The sequence below is a fragment of the Phalacrocorax aristotelis genome, chromosome 2 (assembly GCF_949628215.1).
Source record: "Phalacrocorax aristotelis chromosome 2, bGulAri2.1, whole genome shotgun sequence".
NCBI lineage: Eukaryota > Metazoa > Chordata > Aves > Suliformes > Phalacrocoracidae > Phalacrocorax > Phalacrocorax aristotelis.
The window spans coordinates 140,017,086-140,042,767 of NC_134277.1; the positions used below are offsets into that span (position 1 = coordinate 140,017,086).

General features: G+C 44.4%; 1 protein-coding gene across 3 annotated transcripts; it reads left to right on the forward strand.

The window, feature by feature from the left end:
* On the forward strand, positions 1-25,682 carry LOC142053553 (Y+L amino acid transporter 2-like). Of its 3 annotated transcripts, XM_075085354.1 has the most exons (11): positions 252-417; positions 4,334-4,851; positions 7,925-8,050; positions 13,114-13,258; positions 14,212-14,335; positions 15,105-15,208; positions 15,514-15,610; positions 17,046-17,195; positions 19,077-19,260; positions 22,119-22,202; positions 22,891-25,682. In XM_075085354.1, the coding sequence occupies exons 2-11, from the start codon at positions 4,350-4,352 to the stop codon at positions 22,938-22,940; spliced, it is 1,566 nt and encodes a 521-aa protein (XP_074941455.1). In that variant the 5' UTR covers positions 252-417; positions 4,334-4,349; the 3' UTR covers positions 22,941-25,682. The 3 variants fall into 3 exon arrangements, with proteins under 3 accessions (XP_074941456.1, XP_074941455.1, XP_074941457.1); XM_075085355.1 differs by lacking the exon at positions 17,046-17,195 and having other exon boundaries at positions 1-417; XM_075085356.1 differs by lacking the exons at positions 19,077-19,260; positions 22,119-22,202; positions 22,891-25,682 and adding an exon at positions 18,104-19,068.

Consider the following 25,682-nt stretch of genomic DNA (forward strand, 5'->3'; position numbering starts at 1 on the left):
CAGTGACACCGGGATGAAGGATTTTAATTTGTTGGTTGGTTGTTTTTTTTTTTTTCCTAAACTTCCCTATTTCTATCCCAGCTTCCTAAGGAACAGAGAGCAGCAGATATTTCAGCTGCCTGCTTCTGCCTGCTAATGACCTCAGCTGAGGTTGTTTGGAGAAACCACATTCCAGGGGACTCTGGGATCTTCTTTCTTGAAAGGTCTCGTTGATTTTAGTATTCATGCGACTGTATCAAAAACAGCAGCTAAAGGCAAGGCTAAACCAAGAGTGAGAGAAGAGGCTATTCGTATCAGCATTATCTTACCCATCCTGGTGCAACAGATGTGTGCTTATCTAGAGCAGCAGCTAGAGAGTCACTATTCAGTTACAGTAGCCTTTCTGCTAAAGGGAACAAGCACCTCACCTACCCTCTGGTAAGCTGCTACCTTCTCTTTTTAATACCTTTCTTAGACCTGGAGCACAATAGCTTCTTTCTCAAATATCCTCTGTGACTTGCTTTGCGGTGGGCAGCATAATCTGCGAGGAATACTCCTTTTAAGACCTGTTGATGCTCATGCTAAAAAAACAGTGTTTTGAGGTTTGATCTACACATTTTGGTCTTGTTGAAAACGGCTGGCTCTTCTGATTTCATGTTCCAATAGCTACTCATAGAAATATATATGACTGGGGATTTTTATTTTGGTCAATCTGCTGCACGCAGGAAAAAAAACTTCCTAGAGTGTACTTGGGGAAAATAAGAGATTGCTCATGACTTTAAAACGGCTTTCTACACATATATTGTTTCCTAATACAAACTTAATTAAAATACACTGGATTTTGTTGTTTTTTTTTTTAAAACGACATCCTTAATGTCATCCATTTGCCAACTGAAATGAGAAAATATTGGGGTTTTACCACTTTCATTGCCTGGTTTGACTTTGCTGTTTATTGATGGCACAGCACACTTTCATTATTGTGAAATGATGCGGCAGTAGACAACAATCACTGAGAGAAAAGGCCGTGAAAGTATCTGAAATAATATTAAGGAGTAAATTTGCTGTCCAGCATGTTCCAACATCTTTCATAGGAGATGACTTTCTAAATGCCCTCAGTTTCCAATGGAATCTGCAAATATTATTTGGTCTCTGAGAGAGCTCCTCGGATTTATTCCCTAGTACTTCTTGAATTAAAAGCTGAGAATTTCAAAGGGTCCTAACAAATTGAGGCAGCTGGGTCCCTCTGGAAATCTATGGAGCCGTTCACACTTCCATAACCCCTGACCAAGCCTTACTTAATTATTTGGCAAAGGTTGATTGCCAAATCGAGGAGGAGGAGGAGGGAATCACTCATGAGCATGTGGATCCCTGAAGGATGGCAAGTGTCTGAGAAAACCCTGGCCTGACAAACCAGTCCTGCACTAATTTATGGAAGAACTGACTTTGATTTCAACTTTGGTTTTCAACTTCTATCCAGCTGTCCCTTCTTCCTGCACTTTTCTGTATGGTTTCTGGCAGTGGCTTGATGAAAAAACTGAGCTGTGGAGAATCACCTGAACTCCTCAGGTGTCGCTCTGCGAGTTCCTTTCTGTTGTTCTTTGTACATACAGTCGGGAGGTAAACAGGAGACTGTAAAGAATTTAGGGCCATTATGCCTGTGTGTGCTCCCAAGGCATTCTCTTTTGTCTCTGAGAGGAAAATTTTCCTCTGTTTGTCAAGAGAGGCCCTAAGGAAGAGCAGGACCTGCAGGAAAACAGGGTGCTGAAGTTCTGTAGTCGAGCTCCCTTACTGACGCAGGCACAGGCAAGTGTTTGCAGCTTTCATTTAGCCTGCTGCAGGCTCCGAGGCACACTGGCATGTCGATGCCTGTCTGAATCTCTGATTTCAAGAGCGCAGAAGCTCTTTCTGCTTGTCACGGTCCACGGGGACCAAGAGAACAGGGACCTTCCTTCATGTCAGGAAGCTTTTATGACTTGCTCTTCAGACTTCATCCACAAGAGATACTAAAATACCTGTACTTATATTTTTGGTGCCATAAAGTTTTACTATTTCTGTAGGGTTAGCCTTTAAAAACTCAACCATGCTAAAGCAGAATGCCTGAATGCAAAGAACCTCCGTTTTTAAATTACCGCATAAATTACTGCACTTACGGAGGTGCCCAAGTGACAGAGAACAGAGACGTGCTTGAACAGCTGCGCTTCTTAGCTTAAGCTTCTTGGGACACGATCTTGAGGCAGAAACAGCAGTGGTGGCCCCAGAAAGGAAAGACGGTAGGATGAGGACAAAGTAACAGCAGTGACACTAGGGCAGGACTGTGGGCCAGGCCTCTGTGAATGTGATTGACCCACATTTAAAAATAAAATAAAAAATAAGAGATGAAAAAAATACCAGATTAGGCACAAGAAGCACTATGTGATTTTAAATGAGCTCTGCTGCCAAAGTCATATTAATACAGAGTTCTGCCCAAATTTCTAGTGTGCTGCTGTGCTGATGGGCCCTCTGGTCCGACAGCTGTGATCATGAGAGGAGATTTCTGCCAACATCTCCCATGCTGTGGAGAGCAGAAAAGGAGCCAGGAAGTTCTAGATGTATTAGCATGTATTTCGGGGGAGTAGGGGGGAAGGGGACACAGACGGGACAGGGCGAAACAGACATACATATTTCCACTCCTTTCTTTCATACAATCAGAAAAAAATGTGTTTGTGGTAGGAAACTGGGAGTGCTTACCAGGAATTCTAAGGAAGATATGTGACTGTTGTATTGGATGCCTGAAACTCCTCCCCCCAGACCAAGGTGACTTTTTTCTTCTAGAGGCACAAAGGAAGAAGTAAGAGGAGACACCCATGTGTGAAGAGGAGGTCAGCAAAAGACAGGAGACTCAGCAGTAATGCTTGAACACCTATTGCAAAAATTAATGTTTAAGATTACCCTGATGTTCCCACAGTGCTCCTGCGGTTAGAGAAAGTGCCACTGGGATGAGAGAAGCATTTAATCTTTCAAGAGAGTTTGACATCTTTCAATACGTAATCCTCATCAGGCCTCATTAGTTATCTGATCAACTAGGAAACTGAGTTGCACCAAAAAAAAGCTGGAAAAGAACACATCCAATCATAAATTATTCAGGGGTGCTAAACCAGACATACTTTACAAAGGAAAGCAAACCTTTTGGGAAGTTTGGGGAGGGCAGGTTGGTTGTTTTAAACTGGCCAATGACCCACCCTTTAACAACATGAAGTTGTGGTCAAATGGTTTTGGCCAGCGTCGCACGGGGGAGCTTTGTTCTGCTTGGAGAACTTGGCTTTGGCTCACACAATTTTGAGGAAGTTTTCTTTGGAAGTGTTTTAGAGTGCGTGTGGAGGGGGCAAGGGAAGGACAAATACATTTCTTTTGAGGCAGGCACCAAAAGAAATCACTGTTCTAAGTAAGCATCGGTATGGGTCAGCAGGACCAAAGAACTGAGACGGCCGCTACGGTCCCGGCTGTTATATTTCCCTTCCCTGCCCCTGAGGACCACAGCCCCAGAGGGGTGCGATGTCTGCACAAGGCTGACTTATTGACGTAACTATGCAGTTACATCATTCTTCCCAGCTCCCCCCATACTTGGATCCCGCCCTGTGAGCATCGGAGTGGGAAGCTTTTACAGTCATGTTTTGCTGGGCTCCCTTACACAAAAGCATTCCAGGAACAGGGTGTTCAAAACTCAGTCCCTATGCATGCGAGTGGCTTCTGCCAGAAATCAAGTGAGGTTAGTAACTAAACAAGCTGCATTATTCACTGCAGCAGCAATCTCATCTCTAGGGACAACTAAAGCTCTTTTCTTTATCCTGACATTAGCATTAACCTCCTGAGGCTGGAGTTCCTGAGTAAACTTTTCTCTTTTCTCTGCTGTTCCTCAGCAGATAATTTTCAGGTGGGTGCGATTTGATGAAACAAATAATAATGAAGTGAAGTCCTTCCTGGGATGAGAGCAAAACTTAGGGAGAGGTATACCTGTGTGGGACACTCTAGCTGTATTAGAGTATGTTTCCAGGGGTACAGAGTCTCTTTCTGTCCTAAGGTAACTTCAATAACAGAACATAGAATTACAATTCAAGATAAGTAATAGAAGTGTACTTGGAGTTCATCAAAGGTTCAGAATCTATAACCAAAGACTGTGGCCTCACTTTTATCCATTGAAAAGGTAAGGAACAGTAGAAGTTAAGAAAATCCAGTAGTATGTGGTTCCTGGGCTGCAAGATAAAAAATAGGCAAAATAATTGCTCTTTCTACCATTTATGCCTTGTCTACTAATTATCTCATCTATGTCTCTGATGCCATGTGTGCTACAAAAGATGTTCTCTTCCTTTGTTTTCAGGTAACAGTAGTCGAGGATGCCATTCCCCTGGCAAATATGCTGCAATAAAAAACCCAAAACTAAAAATGGAAATGCTGAAATGGACAACATGGCAGACACAAGTGAAAAAATGCAGATGAAAAAAGAAATCACGTTACAAAATGGAGTTTCTTTAATTGTAGGGAACATGATTGGCTGTGGGATATTTGTAGCACCCAGAGGTGTTTTAATGTACGGTGGCTCCTATGGACTCTCACTAGTCATCTGGGCACTTGGTGGGATATTTTCAGTGTTTGGAGCTTTGTGTTACGCTGAATTGGGAACATCCATTGTTAAATCTGGAGCCAGTTATGCCTATATCCTGGAAGCATTTGGTTCCTTTGTAGCCTTCATCCGACTGTGGTCTTCCTTGCTAATTATCGAACCAACTACCCAGGCAGTGATAGCAATCACCTTTGCTAACTATATTGTTCAACCAATTTTTCCTCAATGTGAGCCGCCGTACGATGCAGTCAGGTTGATTGCAGCTGCTTGTATTTGTAAGTAAAGTTATGATTCCTAGAAGTTAAGAACTATACTTGTAGGTGCCCAGGGGATTTTTCAGAACTTCTATTCCTTCTCCTTCTGTGAAAATAATTACTGCCTCTCTAAAACAAGTTCTTGGGATCTAATAATCTGTACTCCAGATGGATTTTATCTAGGGCTAGGATTGTTAGAGGGGAGAGGACAATTACAGCCACTTCTCTGGGGGGAAACTGTGACTGCTGGTTAAAGGTACATACATCTATGGATCATTCACCTAATTCACAGCCTGCGCTTGGTCCGTGTCCTCTCTCCCCTATTTCTTGCACATCACAAAAAATGAACAGAAATCTCAAAAATCATATGGAATTAATAATGTTCTGCCTAATATTAAGTTTGTCTCCAGAAAAAATGTGTAGTGTAATCAGAGTTGACTTTGTCATGACTTTATGTCTTAGGTAACCACAGGGATGAGCCTTACAAACCTATCCTCTGGTAGATGAACTGCACTCAGATTCTTTTCCTTTTAAACGTGGATTTGTCAAGATGGAATATGTGTTCCTTTTAGGCCGTGCTATCGCACGATCTCTTAAAAATGGCTTAAAATGTACAACTCAACCAAAGCTTCCAAAAGGATAAGTAATTTTAAATTAAGATAGTGTAATGTATACTGACAGTTCTGAGAAGGTGTTTTCTCTGTGGCCCTGACTCTTGCCACTGTGGTGCAGAGGAAGTCCACTTCTGAAAGAGGCTCTGTGCAGGAGCTTGAGACCATCATGACCACTCAGCATTCAAAAAGGGAACTAACCCTACACCAAAAGAGTTTGTCAGCTGAAATTCTCCACTTGCACAGAAAAGCAGTGATTTATTAGACCAAAATTGCTTTTCCCAGTGTTCTAGGTCCCCCTCATGAAATCCTAACACTTAAGAGAAGCAGCCTTCAAATGCTGACATTTCTTTAAGCCTTCATTTTTGTAGTTAGTCTTGCTGAGGTCTTCATGCGATTCAGCTGTGTGCTGCAGCACCTCTGATTTCTGAGTCATGCCCCTGCTGTGGCTGGCAGCTGCTGCTTTCTCATACAGTAAAGTAGCTGCCTCACCACTGACTAGGCTTAGCATTTTGAGTAACAGTCCAGACTGTAGGGAAAATTACAGGGTATTATATTAGCCGTGAGACGCAATTTAGCAGTGACAGATAGCAAATATATTCCTACCTTGAGCAATTTAGGCAAGGCTCAGGATCATGGATTTAACTGGCACTTCACCAACAGAGTGGAGAGCTTATTTAACCATATATATGGACTAGAATTTACTGGGAATTCCATGTCAAGATCCCGTTGCCTTGAACTGAATTGCACTGCATCACGTGATACAGGATATGTGTCATACGAAGATGCAGTAACCATACCCTTTGCAGTGTTTGAAATAGCACTTCATAGCATCACAAATGACCCCTAAATGTTCAGTACTAAAAACATCAGTCAACACTGAATTTATAATTTTCAAGACGTAGACCTATAATTCTAACAGTAACTGATCTGTGTTACCATACTTTTAAGAAAGAGTTATATGGTTAAGTTCCACTGAGGGCACATTTTTTTAACTATAGAGCATAAAATCTTATTTCAATATAAATGCCACATTTACCACAGCAAGGTTTACAGAAGTCATTATTTACAGACAGGTTTAAAATTATATTCAAACGTGACACTAGGCATGAGCAATCATTGTAGAACCTTTTGGGATTTTTTAATACCAGAATAAAACCAAAGTTCTGTCCCCATTGCACACTTTTGGTATATTAAGGGGAAATAGTGGAGGCAAATCAGATCCCACTCCTGTCAATAGGTCTCTTATTACCTTGACAGATGACAGGACTCTCTGGCAAATATGCAGAGTCACTTGTGATAATGAAGGCAAGAAGTCTGTGAGCATCCGTGGGTGGATGCTGATTTCCTTCCTACATAGAAAGGTTTCTAAATGGTTTTCATTTTAAGCACCACAAAACCCTTTCTCTTCTTTTCAAAACTGAAGTGGAGATTATAAGCAGGTCAAAGAAAGACAAGGAAAGACCAACAAGACTGCTAGAGAAGAAGTAGCCCATTTTGATCCATGCTTGGGAGCGCTCTGGACCGCCCGTGCTGCATTTGGCCTGCTGTACGAAGCCAGCAGCTGGGCTTTGTACCTGGTACCAATGCATACCCTTTCCTTTCCTCGTCTACCCCTGTTTTGAGTTATGGAGTTGTAAGAGAGAGAAGTTGCCTGTGATGCTGTGTGTGCGTGTACTAGAGCGAGAGGAGGTGGGCACACGGCTGGAGCTCTGGCTGGACGCGCCACCAGCCGAGCAGCAGTGCTGGTCACAGTGCTTTAGCTGCTCATCGGGGTCTAACTTCTCCAACAAAACTGAATGCAAAGAATACGGCAGAAGGAGGAAAGGAAAATTAACTGATCCCACCCACTCTCTGCAACCACACTGCTTTGTTATTTCTATTCAATTCCATCAAAATTGAGGCTTGAGAGAACTCTCAAAGTAAGTACTTCTGTAATCTTCAGGGCTGGGGTCAAAGCATGAACGACACAGCTGCTAAGCCAAGGGCACAGACTAACAGCATGCTGGCCTGGCTCAGTTCAGCATCTGGTCAAGCACGTCCCAGCTTTTTGGTGCAGAAGCTGTCCTTACGCTCTACGTAGACTAGGGTTCACATTGGCATGGAGAACTTCAGGAAGAACTTCAGCATAAAGACAAGACTCTAGAGAAAGATCACCTTCTGCATGTGAGCAACTCTGCTGGCTGTAGTAACATTCAAAGGTTATTTGAAAGGAGCAGGAGTGAGTCCTAAAATTCAAAATGTGATGCGTTTTGTCTTACCTACTGTCAGGAAAAAAGTATCCTCCAAAAAACTATTGTGTAACTTTTAAATCAGGTATTTCATTCTTTTTAATAAGTCCAGGTGGTCTTGAAATGGTGAGATTTGGTTTGGCTTTATTTCTTGAAAGAGGGGTGGGATCTGGAAGAAAGTATTTGAAATGTGCTTTAGGTGATATTATGAAAGATCAGTGCTCCTCTCATGCATATTCTGTTTCTCTACAGGTTCCTTAACTTTTATTAATTGTGTTAATGTGAAGTGGGGAACCCGTGTACAAGATATTTTCACATATGCAAAAGTTATGGCTCTCATCTTGGTGATATCTGTTGGCCTCTACAAAATCGGTAAAGGTGAGAATGTTTTTCATTTACTTCAATTCTTAAAAACGAACCGTATAGGAGTTTCAAAATCTGTGCAGGAAGATCAGACTTCCTAAGACTAACACAAGAAGTGCTAATTACACTGGAAAACACCTGTCTGCCATAGGAGGATTAGAGGAATTTTAAGGCTCGTTAAGCAACGGGGGTTGAATTCTTCTTCTACCCTCAGTGTGGCAAACCAACACACACCAAGTTCTACGCTGCTCAGGCTGAGTAGCAAATAGCAGCTGAATTAACATCGGTTCAGTGCTAACTGCTTTAAAGTCAGCCTCAGTGTCTCTGACTCACGCATGTTAAAGGCTAGTGTTGCTACTTGTCCTGTGACAGGACAGCACAGCAGAAGTTGCCGGACACATCCTTTGCGTCGCTCCTCACCCCGCCGCTCTCCCTGCCCTGCCCGTGGCAGAGAGCCGACACGGCGCCCTGCGTGGGGAGAGGACAGGGGAGGTCCTTTCCTTCATTGGTGAGAGGGCGTGCTTGTTCCTAGAAACAAGGGAAAAGGCTGTAATACTGTGGTCCTTTGAATCACTGCGGTACTGTAAGACACCACAGGACAGATGAGCCACCCTGTAGCAGCAGTACCTGGACTGAAGTGAATACACTGAAAAGCCAGAGACTAGTTTTTTCCAGTGCTACCTCTGATCTTGGCGTGTGACAATAGATTTGACTTTATTAATTTGCATCTCTGGTACAGCGAGGTCTCTTCCAACTCTAGCTCTGTTGCTTAGTTACTAGGATTTCTTCATTTTCCTTTCCTGTGAAATTCTTTTTCTCCTGCTGAAACTAGCTAGACAAACCTACTGAGCGTGCTTGTTTTCACTTGTCTGCTGCCTTCTGCTTTCCTCAGCTGTAGTTCTAATGCATTGGCTGTTATGATCTAAAGCAACACCAGACTTTAAGACAGCTTAATTCTGTAGCTGTTACCCATGCATGCAAGTTGTCTCGGGTTTGTTCAAGTCCAAAGAAACCTGAGCAACAAACCCAGCCCTACGGGCAAGAATGTGAAGATGCGGAGGGAAAGCTCTGCTTAATGGCCACACTTTTATGAATGAATAGTTCCCTGCATGAAGCTGCTGCAGTTTTACAGAGGTGTGAGTCCATGATGTCTATAAAAGCTGCACCACTATAGAGGCCTTGCCCTGTTATCACAGTCACAAATTTACACGTGCTTTCAAATTGACCCTGTCAAAACTCCCAGCCCGCTCACGTACGTGAAGCTGCCACAACGCGGTTTGGCCCAGGGGCCATTCCCTCTGCTCGTGCATCCACATCATAGAATTGTAAGAAACATAGAATAATTAAGGTTGGAAAAGACATTATCATCAAGTCCAACCGTCAACCCAACACCACCATGCCCTGAAGTGCCACCTACACATTTTTTTAATAACTCCAGGGACAGTGAATCTACCACCTCTCTGGGCAGCCCATTCCAATGAATGACTACTCCTTCAGTAAAGAAATTTTTCCTAATACCCAATGTAAGCCTCCTGTGATGCACCTTGAAGTCATGTCCTCTCGTCCTCTCCACATAAGGCTTGCTTTCCAGACCCTTCACCAGCTTTTTTGCCCTTCTGCTTTGTCTACTCAATCTCCTCTTGCACTGAGGGCCCCAAAACTGAACGCAGTATTCGAGGTACGGCCTCACCAGTGCCGAGTACAGGGGCACGACAACTGCCCTGCTCCTGCTCGCCACACTGTTCCTGATACATCCAGGATAGTGTTGGCCTCCTTGGCCACCTGGGCACACTGCTGGCTCATGTTCAGCCAGCTGTCGACCAACACCCCCCAGGTCCTTCTCAGCTGGGAGCTTTCCAGCCACTCTTCCCCAAGCCTGTAGCGTTGCATGGGGTTGTTGTGACCAAAGTTCAGTACCCAGCACTTGACCTTGTTGAACCTCATACAGTTGGTCTTGGCCCATTGATCCAGCCTGTCCAGGTCCCTCTGTAGAACCTTCCTACCCTCGAGCAGATCAGCACCCCTGCCCAACTTGGTGTCGTCTGCAAACTTACTGAAGATGCACTCGATCCCCTCATCCAGATCATTGATAAAGATATTAACAAGGCTGAGCCCTTGGGAACCCCGCTTCTGACCGGCCACCAACTGGATTTAGCTCCATTCATCCCAACTCTCTGGGCTTGTCATCCAGCCAGTTTTTTACCCAGTGAAGAGCACACCTGTCTAAGCCATGAGCCTCCAGCTTCTCTAGGTGGCTGTGGTGGGAGACAGTTTTAAATGGCTTTGCTAAAGTCCAAGGAGACAATGTCCACAGCCTTTCCCTCATCCACTATGCAGGCCACCTGGTCATAGAAGGAGATCAGGTTGGTCAGGCAGGACCTGCCTTTCATGAAGCCATGCTGGCTGGGCCTGATCCCCTGGTTGTCCTGCACATGCTTGGTGAGCTCACTCAAAATTAACCGCTCCATGATCTTCCCTGGTACTGAGGTCACGCTGACAGGCCTGCACTCCCCTGGATCCTCCTTCCTGTCGGACCAGGTGGATGTGCCCAAAGGAGTCTGTGTCCATGTAGGAAGCCTGTGCTGGAGCAGGCTCCTGGCAGGACATGTGGATAACTGGTCTGACTATTAAAGACTGAGACACAGAAGGCATTAAGCACCTCAGCCTTCTCATCATCCTCACTGGCAATGTTCCCCTCCACATCCAATAGAGGATGGAGATTCTCCTTGGTTCTCTTCTAGTGGTTAATATATTCATAAAAACATTGTTTGTTATCCTTTACAACAATGGCCAGACTGAATTCTAGCTGGGCTTTTACCTTTCTAATTGTCCCTCTGCACAACCTAATGAGATCCCTGTACTCTTGTTGAGTTGCCTGCCCCTTCTTCCAAAAGTGGTAAACTCTCCTTTTTCTCCTGAGACACAGCAAAATCTCCCTGTTCAGCCAGGCTGGTCATCTTCCCCTCTGGTTTGTCTTGTGCCAATGGAGACAGCCTGCTCCTGCGCCTTCCAGACTTCCTTCTTGAAGAAAGCCCAGCCTTCCTGGAGCCCTTTGTCCTTCAGGACTGCCTCCCAAGGGACTCTCCCAACCCATGTCTTGAACAGGCCAAAGTCTGCCCTCCAGAAGTCCATGGTAGTGGTTTTCCTGACCGCGCTTCTTACTTTGCCAGGCAAGAACTCTAGTATATCATGGTGGCTAACACCAAGACGGCCTCTGACCACCTCATCCCCCACCAGTCTTTCTCTGTTTGTGAACAGGAGGTCAAGCGAGGCACCTCCCCTGGTAAACTCACTTACCAGCTGTGTCAGGAAGTTGTCTCCTACACACGCCAGGAACCTCCTAGACCATTTATTCTGTGCTGTGTTATGTTTCCAGCAGACTTGGTAACTTGAAGTCCCCCACTAGAAAAAGGGCAACCAATTGTGAGACCTCTACCAGCCACTTGTAAAACACTTCATCTACCTCCTCATCCTGGTTGGATAGTCTACAACAGACACACAGCAGGATATCTGCCTTGTTGGCCTTCCCCCTCATCCTTACCCATAAGCACTTGACCTTATCATCACAGTTGCCAAGCTCTATACAATGGAAACACTCCCTAACATATAGAGCCACCCCAACACCTCTCCTTCCTCGCCTATCCCTTCTGAAAAGCTTATAGCCATCCATTGCAGCACTCCAGTCGTGAGAGTCATTCCACCACATCTCTGTGGTGGTGACTAAGTCATAGCTATCCCACTGCACAATGGCTTCTAGATCCTCCTGTTTGTTGCCCGTGCTGCGTGCATTGGTGTAGATGCACTTGGGCCGGGCTATCGGTTTCACCCCCAACATTGGCACGCCACCCCTAGGCTCCTCTCTAGTGGACCTGCCTATACCCCCTTCCCTCTTCACACCTAGTTTAAAGCCCTCTCAATGAGACTCACCAACTCATGTGCAAGAATCCTCTTCCCCCTTTGAAACAGATGACCTCCATCTGCAGCCAGCAGGCCCAGTACCATGTAAACCTCCCCATGATCAAAAAAACCAAAATTCCACTGATGGCACCAGCCTCTGAGCACGTGTTAATGAGATGAGTTTTCCTGTTGCTTTCAGTATTCTTCCCTGTCACTGATGGGATTGAGTATAGCACTATGTGTGCTCCTGGTCCTTCAACCAATCGCCCCAGTGCCCTGAAGTTCCTTTTCATTACTCTTGGAATTCTCTCCGCAACTTCATCACTGTCCACCTGCATAACCAGTAGCACAGAGTAATCAGAGGGCCGTACCTGACTAGGGAGTTTCCTAGTAACAACTCTTACCCAGGCCCCGGGGAGGCAACAGACTTCCCTGTGGGTTGGGTATGGTCACCATATTGGGCCCTGTGTTCCCTATAAAAGGGAATCACCTACAACAATTACCCTCCTTTCTTCTTACCAGAGGAAGTCGTAATGCCTGGGGCTGACCGACTCTCCCTAGGCAACCTTCTGGACGGACCTTCACCTACATCCTAATGTACACGGCCCTCAAGTTCAGAGCCCCATATCTGTTGTGTAAGGGCAGCTGGGAAGGTGAGGTAGGCCAGTTGGAGGTTCGCCTGCCACCCCCACAGGGACCTGTTCCTATTCAACCAATCTTTTAGGATCCCTCCTTCTGCTTGGAGGCAAGAGAGTAGGGAAACCTTTGCTTCTTGTGGAGCCTCCATTTGCGGCCATGGCCCCAGGGGTGGTATGGTGTAGCTCCACATACCTATCTCCCTCTCACTCTGGGTCCATTGCATTAATCCGTGGGGTCAGGGAGGGTAAAGGCAGAGAGGAAACATGACTGTGAGGAACGCAAAATGCTGAGGGCATTTGGTGGCAGTAGAAGTCTCATCTCTTGCTTTGTTAAAGCAGAACTGAGCCCTTAAATACAGAGAGGACTGGGAGGAGGAATGATGTAGACTTCTGGAGGAAGATGTGATCCGGTCAATGCCTTCTTTTAAACTCAGAAGCTGTCTTAATGAAAAGCATGGTCACAATGTTTTAGCCCTGCATGATGTCTTCCTATGTTGTAATCTTTGAAATGTAACACGCACTTGGTACCTGCCATTTGTACAGGAGAAACAGAAAACCTGAGAGCTCCATTCGAGGGCTCAGCAACAGATCCAGGGATGATCGCGCTGGCTCTCTACTCTGCCCTATTCTCTTACTCGGGATGGGACACACTCAACTACGTCACTGAGGAAATGCAGAACCCTGAGAGGTAAACGGCTGCCTTTCCTCTGAATCCCTGAAGTGTCCTGTTAAGACAGGTGATGGCAGGACAAGCCGCTCTGCATTTGTTTCTGACTGGAAATTATTCAAACTAGTTTCGTGCAAAAAACCTTCTTCTTTCTGAGAGAAGTACTAAGTATGCAAACCCTTCCTGATGACCAATTGTATCACGCTAATAAATCACTTGTCTGCATATATGTATTTTAAACCTTCCACTTTAGGCGAGAATTGATAAAGGAGGAGACCAAATCCCTGCTGAAAGCAGGGGAAAGTGTGGGTCCACCTAGATCTCTAAAATCCTCTATTGCTTTTCAGTCAGATAGAGCAGTTATTTTATTTTCCACCAGCACAGTAAGACTGCTTCGGGTTCATGACTGTTTTATCATGTCATCTTCAGCATTACTGTTTGTGGGGAAAAAACTTTCATTTTACTAGAGATGAAAGGTTTATTCAAAATAAAATGAAAAAGCCCACAGTAGCACTGGAAGTATCACCTCCTCCCCTCTGCAGGGACGTCCACCCTGTGGGAGTGGTGTGCCTCACCTACTCAGAGTGAGCCCACCTTGTCTTGGGACGTACATAGTCCCAAAGTCAGGAAAAAAGTGCTACTCCCGCAAAAACACCTAAGTGTGTCTTTAAATCTCATTGCTTAAGCGTTTTCTTAAATTGCTTCATAGAAGGACAGTGTATGAAATTTACAAGTATAAATGTATGATTTTTCTCTAAAATTTGTGACAGACCCACAAGCAGCCAGCTAAGCTGCCGACGGAATTGTTCTACACGTGATGGCACATTATTTTGTAGCCCTATGATTACACAGTGGTGGATTACAGAAAGTGATGGAGGCATCCGTTCCCAAATGGTTGGATTTGGGAACAATCTTCTGTTTAAATAGTCCTTATTCAAAGAACATGAAATAATTTTGCCATTTTCCTTTTGTAGGAATCTACCTCTTTCTATTGCAATTTCAATGCCTATTGTGACTGTTATTTACTTGCTGACTAACATAGCGTACTATGTAGTGTTGGACATGTCAGCTCTCCTCACAAGCGATGCAGTGGCCGTGGTAAGTTCTATAAAATAATTAAACCAGAAGTTACTGCATGTGGCAGTATATGGCACTGTGGGAGAAGCTCGGGTAGCATACTTGGCAAAACAATTGAAACATTTCCATGCTGAAGATTGTTGCTTTGTTTAAAACACTGGTTTTGTGTAAGAGCACCAGTGTACTAGAAGGTGCATATAAAGAATATCTTGAATAAATCAGCCTCTGTAAAATCCTCTGATATACTCTGCAAATCCTGCTCCTACCAGTACTTCATCATAGAGGATGCTTTTGCCAGGGCCAGACAGAGAAAGAGCTATGGGAAGTGTGGGTGGTTTAAGAACCATGGATGTTTTGCTAGCATGCTAATGTAGAGTGTGTGCTGTTTAATGCTGCAGGATCACTGTGACTTTTTCAACACAAAAAAAAATTGCAGTGAAATGCGTTTTAAAACCTTACCAATATTTTATACAAAAGTACAATTATAGCTCATAAATTGCTACAGTCAGGATTTGTACAGTACATTAAAGCCAATACAACTTCTTCTATTATCTCACTGACTGGAACTAGGCTTAGATTTGTTTTGGTTTTTTTTAAACATATCTGTCATTTTTATGTTGAATCTGATCAGTTTTTCCCAATTCTAATTCCCCAAGTCATTACTGGGTCTCAGAAGGAAGCGTGGGCTATGACACTGTATTTGGGCTGGTGTGTTTTCAGGAGAGTTTCTCAGGATTGTCCATATGCTTAACGTAACGGGCCTCATTATTATTTCCTTCTTCTGTTACAGATGTTTGGCGGTGAAACCCTCAGTTATGTGAAGTGGATAATTCCTATAGCAGTGGCCATGTCTTGCTACAGTGCCTTAAACGCATCAATAATTGCAGCATCAAGGTAGGAAATATAGGATATACATCAATGCAAAGGAATTATTTGTTATTAAACTGCATTCTTTACTTCTGCATTGTGAAAGTGACACAGTTCATTTTTGCCATGTCAAGATGTTCATTTACGATGGCAGGATTGTTACTATCTGACGTGTGTTCCTGTGATCAGCACCAATCGATAAACTAAAGCCATTTGAGAAGAGGGCAGCATTTACAATACACTAATAAAAGAACTCACGCTGCCGTTGCTGGAAAGCAACAAGCTATTCCTTGGCTAACTGTCTGGCTGAGTTTTCTTATTCTTCTTTTCAGGCTTTTTTATGTTGGGGCCAGGGAAGGACACCTCCCGGACAGTCTGAGCTTGATTCATGTGAAGCGCCTCACACCAGTCCCTGCTCTCCTCTTCAATGTAAGTGACCGCCTGGCCCCGTGCCTGCCCTGGGCAGCCGGGGCTTGGGACCCGGGCAGTGTAAACACCTCACCTCTGACAGCCATTTCTCTCCAGCTTCTCCTGCGCCAGAGGCATCTTCCTCAAGTGCCCACAATTTCTAAATCCCACTGGGGGTGTGTGGTGGTGTGTTATTTTGTCTGGTGGCATTTTGTTATCAGTGGAAAGAGGAGGGCTTGATTAACGTTCATACACTCTCTGAACAAGGTTAGTCAGGAGTAAGTACAATAGCATGACTTAGAAAACAGAGAATGGCTAACGATGTAACAGTATAGACAGGAGTTGTTTAGGTCTTTCTGTAAGTTTTCAGAGTGACACTGGGGAAGAATATGGCAGGAACACCTCTCAGAGCCTGCCGTGGGCTAATTTTCTAGTAGTCTAGTAATAAGAATAGTGACAAAGGACTTAAAATTAAATGCCTACCGTTGGATGCCTACAGACATATTGACCTTTTCCTGCTGTCACTATACAAATGAATCTTGTGACACAAAATCGAGGACCCATAAGGTATAGACTTAGTGCAAACGATTCTAATAAATAATCCATAAATCTAACAGATTAAAATAAGGGGAATGATATGCACAAGCAAAGTAGGTGGAATTGTTTAAAACATTTCACTGCTTTTACGTGAACGTGTGTTTTATCTGGTGGCTTCCATTGCCCTGTGTTACATATGGTGTATGAATAGATTATCACACCGATCCTGTTTGACATCAAATAGTTTGCTAAAAGTTATGGTCTCATTATGAATATTCTTCTCGGGGGATTCATTTTGCACCAGTAAGATGAGCTATACTCCCTTAATACACCACCGTTCACGTTCTTCACATGGAATTCTTTTCCGCTCCTCGGTTTAAAACAGACATTAAATTCCTGGTATTTTTAGGTCTTTCCATGCAGGCAGTACGGCATACCTGCATACCACAGAATTTACTCTACTGGTCTCAATGTATGAGTGGGCTGTGTGAGCCTCCAACAGTGAAAATCAATTAAAAGTTTGCTTTCCAAATGAAGGCAACCAGAACAGCAGAGTAAGCCGCTGCCTATCGAAACCTTCCTAGCAGCCTTCTCCATGGTGCAGCTGCGTCTGGGGCTCCTCATCTGGCCTTCTTAGGAGTGTTTCCTGCTTGTGCTGAAGCATAAACTTGACAAACCCAACACCGCTTCAGCCAAATGTGGCGGTCTCACCATTCCGTTTAAGGAGGAGATAGAAGCATGTTTCACACAGCACATTTGCGGATTTCCCAGAGTTTGAAGTACCTCCTTCTTGCAAGGACCTGATCTCCTAACTCCCAATATGTTTGAAATGGGCCGGATTATAACTTTCCTACCTCTTTATTTTATAAGACATGTCTTTATTTCCACATTAAATAGTCTTTGTTTTTATTATCCCTAGGGCTTAATGACTTTGCTTTATCTCCTTGTGGAAGATGTTTTCCTCCTCATTAATTACTACTGCTTCAACTACTGGCTCTTTGTGGGTCTCTCCGTTGCAGGACTGGTATATTTGAGATATACTCAGCCGCATAGACCACGGCCTATTAAAGTAAGTAGACAAGAGAGGAAACAAGCCCTAAAAGACAGCTAAGGGACATGTTCATGTGATCCTTAATACCACAGCCATAACATTACCCGTCCTGGTACAGACTATTTCCCAGCCATAGAAAGCCTTTCAACATACAAGGTAAGAAAAGAAGGCGCAAACCCCATTTTGAGTTTCCACAAGAACATCTGCTCTGGTACTTCTGCTGTGAGGATGAAATGATATTTACCATTTCTTTTTCCTTTCATTCAACCTTATAACTATCTTTATTTCAAAATAATTAAGGAATGAATAAATGCCTGGGGCTCTTAGCCCATCCAGGAACAACCCCCTTTTGTGTTGTTCACAGCGGACCTCAGTAGAGCTGGTGACGGGGGCTCCACAGAGGTTAATACTCTGATCAAACTTACAGGGCTGAACAAATTCAGCAAAATCCCTCCAAAGCCCATAAATGCCCAAATTTCTGCTCACTCAGAAGATCAAAAGCTTAAATAATCAAACACATTTTGAGTGCTCTCTCCCACTGCAGAGTGGCCGTAGTAAAATGCAAGTGTGATGACTGATTGCAGAGGAGCGTCTGGCTATCCGTTAGGAGAGGGAGCCTGCACAGGAACAAAGCGCGCCTAAAACTTGTTTCTAGTGTTAGGCCAGTGACTGTCCAGGAAGCGGGTACGGAAAACCACAGCTTCCCCCAGGCACAAAAAACAGTGTGCTGGCTCCCAGTTCCCAGGGCTCTCTTGGCTCTGTGACCTGCGTTTTGGCTCTGCGGTGATGCGGTAAAACTTATGAGAAATCCAAATTAACACCCTATCTAAATATTTCTTCCTATAACCTCCTGCACCGTTTTGACCAACACTTTTTTTCCTCCCCATTTAAACGTAACGTCCCGATTATAAAAAAAACGTTCAAAGAAAACAGTCAAAGAAAGGAGTTAAGCACCTACTAAGCAGCTACGGCTAGAAAACTTTCCAGTCTTCCAGAGCAGACCAAATTCCCCTGAAGCATGTTCACACATCGTTTCCAAACTCTCCCCTAAAATATGTGGAAGGTAAAGTTTAAATCTTGCCTTATTGGCAGTTTTGCTGTTGACTCTACTAAAGCAAGGATTACAGTCAGATTATTGATAATGACTGTGTCATTCCTATCAGCATTTGCCAGCTTCGTCAATGCACAACTCCGCATACGCTTTTTCCTTTTCTGAAACGTAGCAGTTGGTTTTCATCAACTTACATTTTATCCTGTATAAGGAAAAAGAAATAGTAATACCAGTAAACTCTCAGGCGTTTCAGCTACTATTCAATGTCAGGTCCTGGACTCTTGAGAAGGCTCATTACTACAGCCAGTGAAAGATATTTTAGTGCACAACAAATCCACGAAGAGGTTATTGCAACTTTCCTTATTTGTGGTGCGGTGTGGTATGGTATTTGTTAAGTGCCCGGGAAAAATGGCGTCCATCGGTGCGTTAGTTCTGTAGCATCAACACAGTATCTGAAGGTCTAGCTGAGTGAGTTCCCAGGCAAACTTACAATTAAAAAATTGCAGTTGAAGTTGGAGGGAAAAGTAGCCATTGCTGCTCAGTTTTAAAGTACTGCTTTCAGAGGTTGATTGCTTACTAATGAGGAAAGGAACTCAGCTTGTGCAGGCCTGAAAACATCAAAATGGTCAGATATTCAGGTGCGTACCAGATAAGAGGCTCTCTGCAGCACGCACAGAGGCTAGCAAATTGTTGTGACTGTAGGCAGTCAAAAGATTCCCTGCAGAGTAGTCATATAGTCAATGGTTATGTTTTTACTCCTGACACGTCTAGTTTTGATCTGCAAAGCCTGACAAGGCAATATTTACTGCATCTTTTAATAAACACTGAAATTTCTTTTGTCTCCACAGCTTAACCTCTTCTTCCCTATAGTATACTGTATATGTTCCCTTTTGCTGGTCATAGTTCCTCTCTACAGTGACACAATCAGCTCCCTGATTGGCATCGGTATTGCTCTCTCAGGCATTCCTGCATATTATTTGGGAGTCCATCTGCCAGCTGAAAAACGACCTAAATGTCTACAGTGGCTCTCTGGTAAGCAACGTCATCTTGTTCTGGTCAGTGTGCCAAAATCTTGAATGCTTGGTCAGAGGACAGAAATAATTTTTCCAGGAATCCTTTTTCCTTATGAAGTGTTACTACGCTGTATAGAGCGTGTCTGAGATCCTTTGCTTCATCACATGGTACTGAAAACAGAACCATGCACACCTGCAAAAACGCTCCAATATGTGGCTAGATATGGTCATTTAATACAGAATCATAGAATCATAGAATGGGTTAGGTTGGAAGGCACCTTTAGAGGTCATCTAGTCCAACCTCCCAGCAGTGAGCAGGGACATCTTCAACTTGATCAGATTGCTCAGAGCCCCGTCCAACCTGGCCTTGAATGTTTCTAGGGATGGGGCACCTACCACCTCTCTAGGCAACCTTTCCCAGTGTTTCACCACCCTCATAGTAAAAAAGAGTTTTCCTTATATCCAGTCTAAATCTACCCTCCTTTAGTTTAAAACCATTACCCCTTGTCCTGTCCCAACAGGCCTTGCTAAAAAGATTGGCCCCATCTTTCCTATAGTCCCCCTTTAAGTACTGGAAGGCTGCAATAAGGGTTGCCCTGAACCAGGTGCAGGACCTTGCACTTGCCCTTGTTGAACCTCATGAGGTTCACACAAGCCCGCCTCTCCAGCTTGTCTAGGTCTCTCTGGACAACATCCCGTCCTTCAGGTGTGGCAATGGCACTGCTCAGCTCGGTGCTGTCTGCAAACTTGCTGAAGGGTGCACTCGAGCCCACTGTCTATGTCATTGATAAAGCTATTAAATAGTACCAGTCCCAGTACAGACCCCTGAGGGACACCACTCATCACCGGTCTCCATCTGGTCATTGAGTCATTGACCACTACCCTGTCGTTGTGAACATCCAGCCAGTTCCTCATCCACCGAAAAGTCCACCCATCAAAGCCATATCTTTCCAATTTAGAGAGAAGGGGGACAGTGTCAAAGGTCTTACACAAGTCCAGAGAGATGACATCTATAGCTCTTCCCTTGTCCGCTGATGTAGTCACTCCATCATAGAAGGCCACTGGGTTAGTCAGGCAGGACTTGCCCTTCCTGAAGCCATACTGGCTGCCTCAGATCACCTCCCTGTCCTAAATGTGCCTTAACATAGCTTCTAGTAGGACGTGTTCCATGATCTTCCCAGGCACAGAGTGAGGCCGACAGGTCGGTACTGCCCCGGGTCCTCCTTTCTACCCTTTTTTCCTATATTCCTCCCAAGTGGCCAGTCCCTTTTTCCACATACGGTGAACCTCCTTCTTCCATCTGAGTTTCTCTATAGGTTCTTTGCTTACCCTTGCAGGTCTCCTGGCTCCTCTGCCTTTCTTGTTATTCTTTGCATCCCTTGCCAAATACAGCTCCAGCCGCGCCTTGGCCGTCTCAACCCCATCCCTACACAACCGTGCAGTGTACCTACACTCTTCCCAGGACACCTGTCCCCACTTCCACTGCCTGTGCAGTTCCGTCTTGCTCTTTAGTTTGACCAGCATGTCTCAACTCAGCCATGCTGGTCTCTTCCCTGGCTTGCCTGATTTCTTACACCTGGGAGCTGAGAGCTCTTGCGCTTTATGGAATGTGTCCTTAAACATCTGCCAGCCCTCTTCTCTTCCCTTGCCCCTGAGGACCATTTCCCAGGGGGTCCTGCTGACTAACTCCTTGAAGAGCTGGAAGTCTGCTTTCCTAGAATTGAGGGTGCCGACTATACTCCTAGCTTTTCCCGCATCCCTCAGGAGTGTGAACTCCACCACTGCTTGATTGCTGCAGCCCAGGTTGCCTCCAATCTTCACGTCACTTATGAGCTCACTTGCATTGGTGACCATCAGGTCTAGTATTGCATCCCCTCGGGTAGAGATGTCCATAACCTGGCTCAAGAAGCTATCCTCAATGCATTCTAGGAATCTCCTGGATTGCCTACAGCTCGCCATGCTACTTTTCCAGCAGAGGTGGGGGTGGTTGAAGTCTTCCAGTAGGACAAGAGCCTGCGAGCGCGAAGCCTCCTGGAGCTGGAGGAAGAAGTCTTTGTCAGCAGGCTCCCCTTGATCAGGCGGCCTGTACTAGACACCGGCCACAGGTTTCCTTTGTTGCCTCTGCCTCTGATTCTTGCCCATAAGCTTTCGGCCGACTCGTGGTTATTCTACAGGGACAGCTCTTCACACCGTATTGATTTTTTGATGTAGAAAGCAATGCCTCTGCCCCTCCTTCCTCACCTGTCCCTTCAGAAAAGTCTGTAGCCATCGATAGCCACGTTCCAGTCATGGGATTCGTCCCACCAAGTTTCAGTCATGGCAACTAGGTCGTAGCTTTCTAGCAGCATGGTAGTTTCCGTGCTATTTGTGGTGTTGAGCCATTTCAGGATGTTGGCTCAATAAAAGCCGTGTAAGGACTGTGAAGACTAGATACGTGCAGTTTGATACCCTCAAAGGCAGAAATACCAGGACACTGTTGCTTCACTTTCTGCACAAGGAGTGGGATCTGAGTCAGAGGAGCCCATGAATTCTTGTAAATTATAAAATAAGGAATTATTGGCCAGAAGGGTACTTTCCACTCGTCAAATTCAGGCACTCTTGAAAAGCAAAACTTTAATATTTCTATTCCACTTGAACTCCACTATCAGTCTGACAAGTCAATGAAAATGTTGAAGAAAGGCTCATTAAAGGAGACTTTCCCTTTAATTACTGAGCTTTTTTTGCCTTTAGCTCTTTATAATATGTGCTTAATCCAATTGATGAAGGTGTTCTAAGTTTTTCCTGATATCTGTGTAGTGCTTTCAAAGCCTCAGAATCCATATATTTGTCTAAGATATATAATAACTTTGTTTCACGCGTTTTTGCTATGCATTACAGTTACAACAACAAAATACATTCAGATGCTCTTCTACTGTGCTCTGTCGGATCTGGACATAGACGTGGAACCTACAGCAGCTAAGAGTAAATAGAGTTCCCTTGACATTGAGAGTTGCACCTTGACGTTACCTATCCGGAGCAATTTTTGTCATCTGAAGTTCTCCCCACGTGCTCAGTCATGCTAAAGCACTAACCATTGTACTACACATCAGTTCAATGCCTGTTGATCTGTGCTTGTTTTATAAACCACTCTGTTTTCCAGGTTTGGGGTTTTTTTCTGTCTGTTTGTTAATAGTGAGCTATCATGTAACTCTCTGAAACTATAAAGCACTGTATGAACAAACATTGCTTGGTAGATAAGTGCTAAATATTAGACTAATTGCAAAATTGTTATGAAAATCATTAGGTCTAGTCACAATCCTAAGAAACTAATTGATAAACATAACAAAAGACAGACCAGATATTTGCAAGGTCAAAACCTGAGTTGGGAAGTAGAAGCCACTAGTATACTTCTAAAAATATAACCAAATCCTTAGCAAAAGTGAAAAAAATGTAATTCAAACTGGTAGACATGCTTTGAGTCAAGGTCATGTTAGTGGCAAACTAGTCTAATGCGTAATTGCTGGCAGACATATTGTCTCAGAAGGATAAACCCAAAGTTTTTGGTCATTTAAATTCTGTTAGAATATCCCACATTCATTACCCTTTTGCAGGAGAGGTATTTTCAACGAACAAATTATACCACAGTAACGGAAGTACTTTTGCTTTCCAGCAGAACAACCTGCGTGGAGCGCTATAACTCTTCTCTCTGGTGACCAATGACAGGACCCGAGGGAATGGCAGGAAGATGTGCTTGGGGAGGTTTAGGTTGGATCTTAGGAAAAGGTGCCTCACCCAGAGGGCGGTGGGGCACTGGAACAGGCTCCCCAGGGAGGCAGTCACGGCATCAAGCCTGAAGCGTTTGGACAACGCCCTCAGAGATACGGTATAAATTTGGGGTTGTCTTGTGCAGGGGCAGGAGTTGGACTCAGTGGTCCTTGCAGGTCCGTTCCGACTCAGGACGTTCTTTGATTCTATGAATTAACCCCAAGTTAATCTTACACAAGTCCCTGTAGCTTCTAGCATCACTGCCTTTTATTGATGTCTGCCCAGAGAAAGAGCAATGGTGTAGGGAAGAAGGCAACCGTCGCTACTTAGACCTCTCTTCGTTCCCTCCCCTCATTGTAAGGTCATTTGCAGGAGGGTAATTTTGTGCATCTCCAACACAGTGCTCGCTGGCAGGGCTCCTGTGAAACCTTCTGTTTGCATTTCAATTGCGTCTGCTGTGGCAGTTTTCTTTCAGTGGGGTTTTCTTCGGACACAAAACAGGAACAATAAAAATGCACTAAATTAAGGTAAAAACAAAGATATTAGAGGTGCTTCTTCCGCTTTTTGGAAGCCACCGTTTTTGAGCACTAAAATCTCTCAATTATCACAATCAGAAGACATGGAGCGGAAAGAAGACCTAGGGTGTAGTTTAGGTTGCCCAGCCCAGAACATCCCCATGTGCTCTTCACACAAACAACACGTGCCTCTGTTACGGTATAGCACCATTTTGATCCTGCTTTTGTAACGATTGTATGTGCAAATGCTGCATTTTCGCACCACCTCTTCCAAAGCTTTGGTTAACAACGGAGCCGCGGTCCCAGACCGTATCAGGGCACAGAGGGAGTACAAACCCAGAAATCAGCACCAAGCTAAACGTGACAGTCGTTCTCTCCAAGAGTTCAAAGTCAGGCTTGGTGCTGAGCTATGTGTCACAGCAAGGCGCTGTACCATCCTCTGAAGTTTTTCCTTGCAGGACCAGAGTTCCTAAGGGATTTGAGACACCTGAGGTGACATCTCGGGTGGTAACAGGTAGCAGGCACTGCAGGTAATGTAATAAGGCTCTGGACTAAGACCATTTCCACAGAGAATTCTGAGCTGAGAAACTCCTTTCTCTGTCTGCTCTTTGCCAAAATCTGTTTTTACATGAATGCATTAACTTTCTGGGCATGAGGCACAAGCCTTTGTTTTCCTTCTTTCTGGATAGAAGGAAAGTAGCAGTCAGATGCGAGGTTATAAATGTGACTGATGTTACTGAAATTCTCTGCGGGCATTAGAATCTCAGAAATTTTAATGTGTTTGTTGATTTTTCACTCCTTACAATTAAGACGTGTAAGTTATTGACAAATACCTGAAGCAAGTCGTAGATGCTGAAGCATTTCAATAAATAAACATATGATCCTTGGCAAATGCTACGGTTGTTGGGGTTTAGATATTAAAAACAGTATTGTGAATGAGATTTGCCCTGCCTTACATCTCACAAGGTGGTTTCCCAGGAGAGCGCCGAGCCTCTAGCTCTTATTTGTGTTTTCTATAGCACAACAAAATAAGCACTCATGGAAGGAAAAATGGCTGGTTACTCCAGGTGGGACTCGTCCTCGCTGTAGTTAAGCAATTTTTTACCCAAACACTTTCTTGTTCTAAGAGTAAACACTTTTTTTTTACATTACTCACAGACGCTCAATTATGCAGTCAAACAAGAAACACTTGTATTATTTTTAAGATGGTCTTGGCACCCAGGTTAAGTAACTTGTCATTACTTTCCAAATGTAAGGAGTAGGCTCTTTGACATCTAGTTTGTTAGCGGGCATCTCTGCGGTGGGAGGGACTGGAGCATGGCTAACGTCGGTAGCCTGTGGAAGACACAGCCCATGGGGGTGCAGGCTGCACTGCACTGCGTAACAGGAGCCCAGCAGGCCGCGGGGACAAGAGGCCCTAGAGAACAGACCACCTGCAGAGCTGGGGAAGGGTCTTTCAAGGGGATAAGCTGGGCCAATGCAGTGCTTAGGAGTAGTATTAGCTCTTCCTTAGGAACACACAGGATTCTTGCGTTTCCTGAAAAAATCACCTTCCTTTGAATAACCACAGGAGAAGATACCTCAGTATCAGATTGCATTTCTGTCTCAGCAAGGAAAACAGGAGTTGGTGTTGATAGGGGAAAGGCTAATTATCAGCCACAGAGAGTCTAAAAGATGCCAGCGCTTGGCATTAGCCTGAAGAACCATAAGGGCTGTTCTGTGCTCCCCTGCCTACAGAGGTGAAGAAATGCCTTCACACATTAGATAGGACGAGGATATTGAAGTGGGAAACAGCGTGGGAGATGCGTGATCTGACCGCGGGCCAGGTCACAGCTCTGTTAGAGGACAAAATGCCTTCGGCACATGTGAGACTTGAAACTGAAGACACTTTCTAAAAATCTCTTCTTGAAATTTACCTTCATTGTGTAACAGGAACTTCAGAAGTATCAGTGTACGATCTCTGACTCTGGAGTACACTAGATCTGTCAAGTCCCTGTTCTCTAGCTCATAAGACATCAGGTTTTGTAAATCTTCCCATTTTTTTTCTACAGGATTTAGTTTTGACTGAGGAGGAGTGGCAGCCGAGAAACTATGTCAAGTGCTATAATTTTGCAAGCGTCTCAACGCTCTAAACTTAAAAGAAGAAAGGCAAATGAGGAAAATAAAATGCAAAGCTAAACAA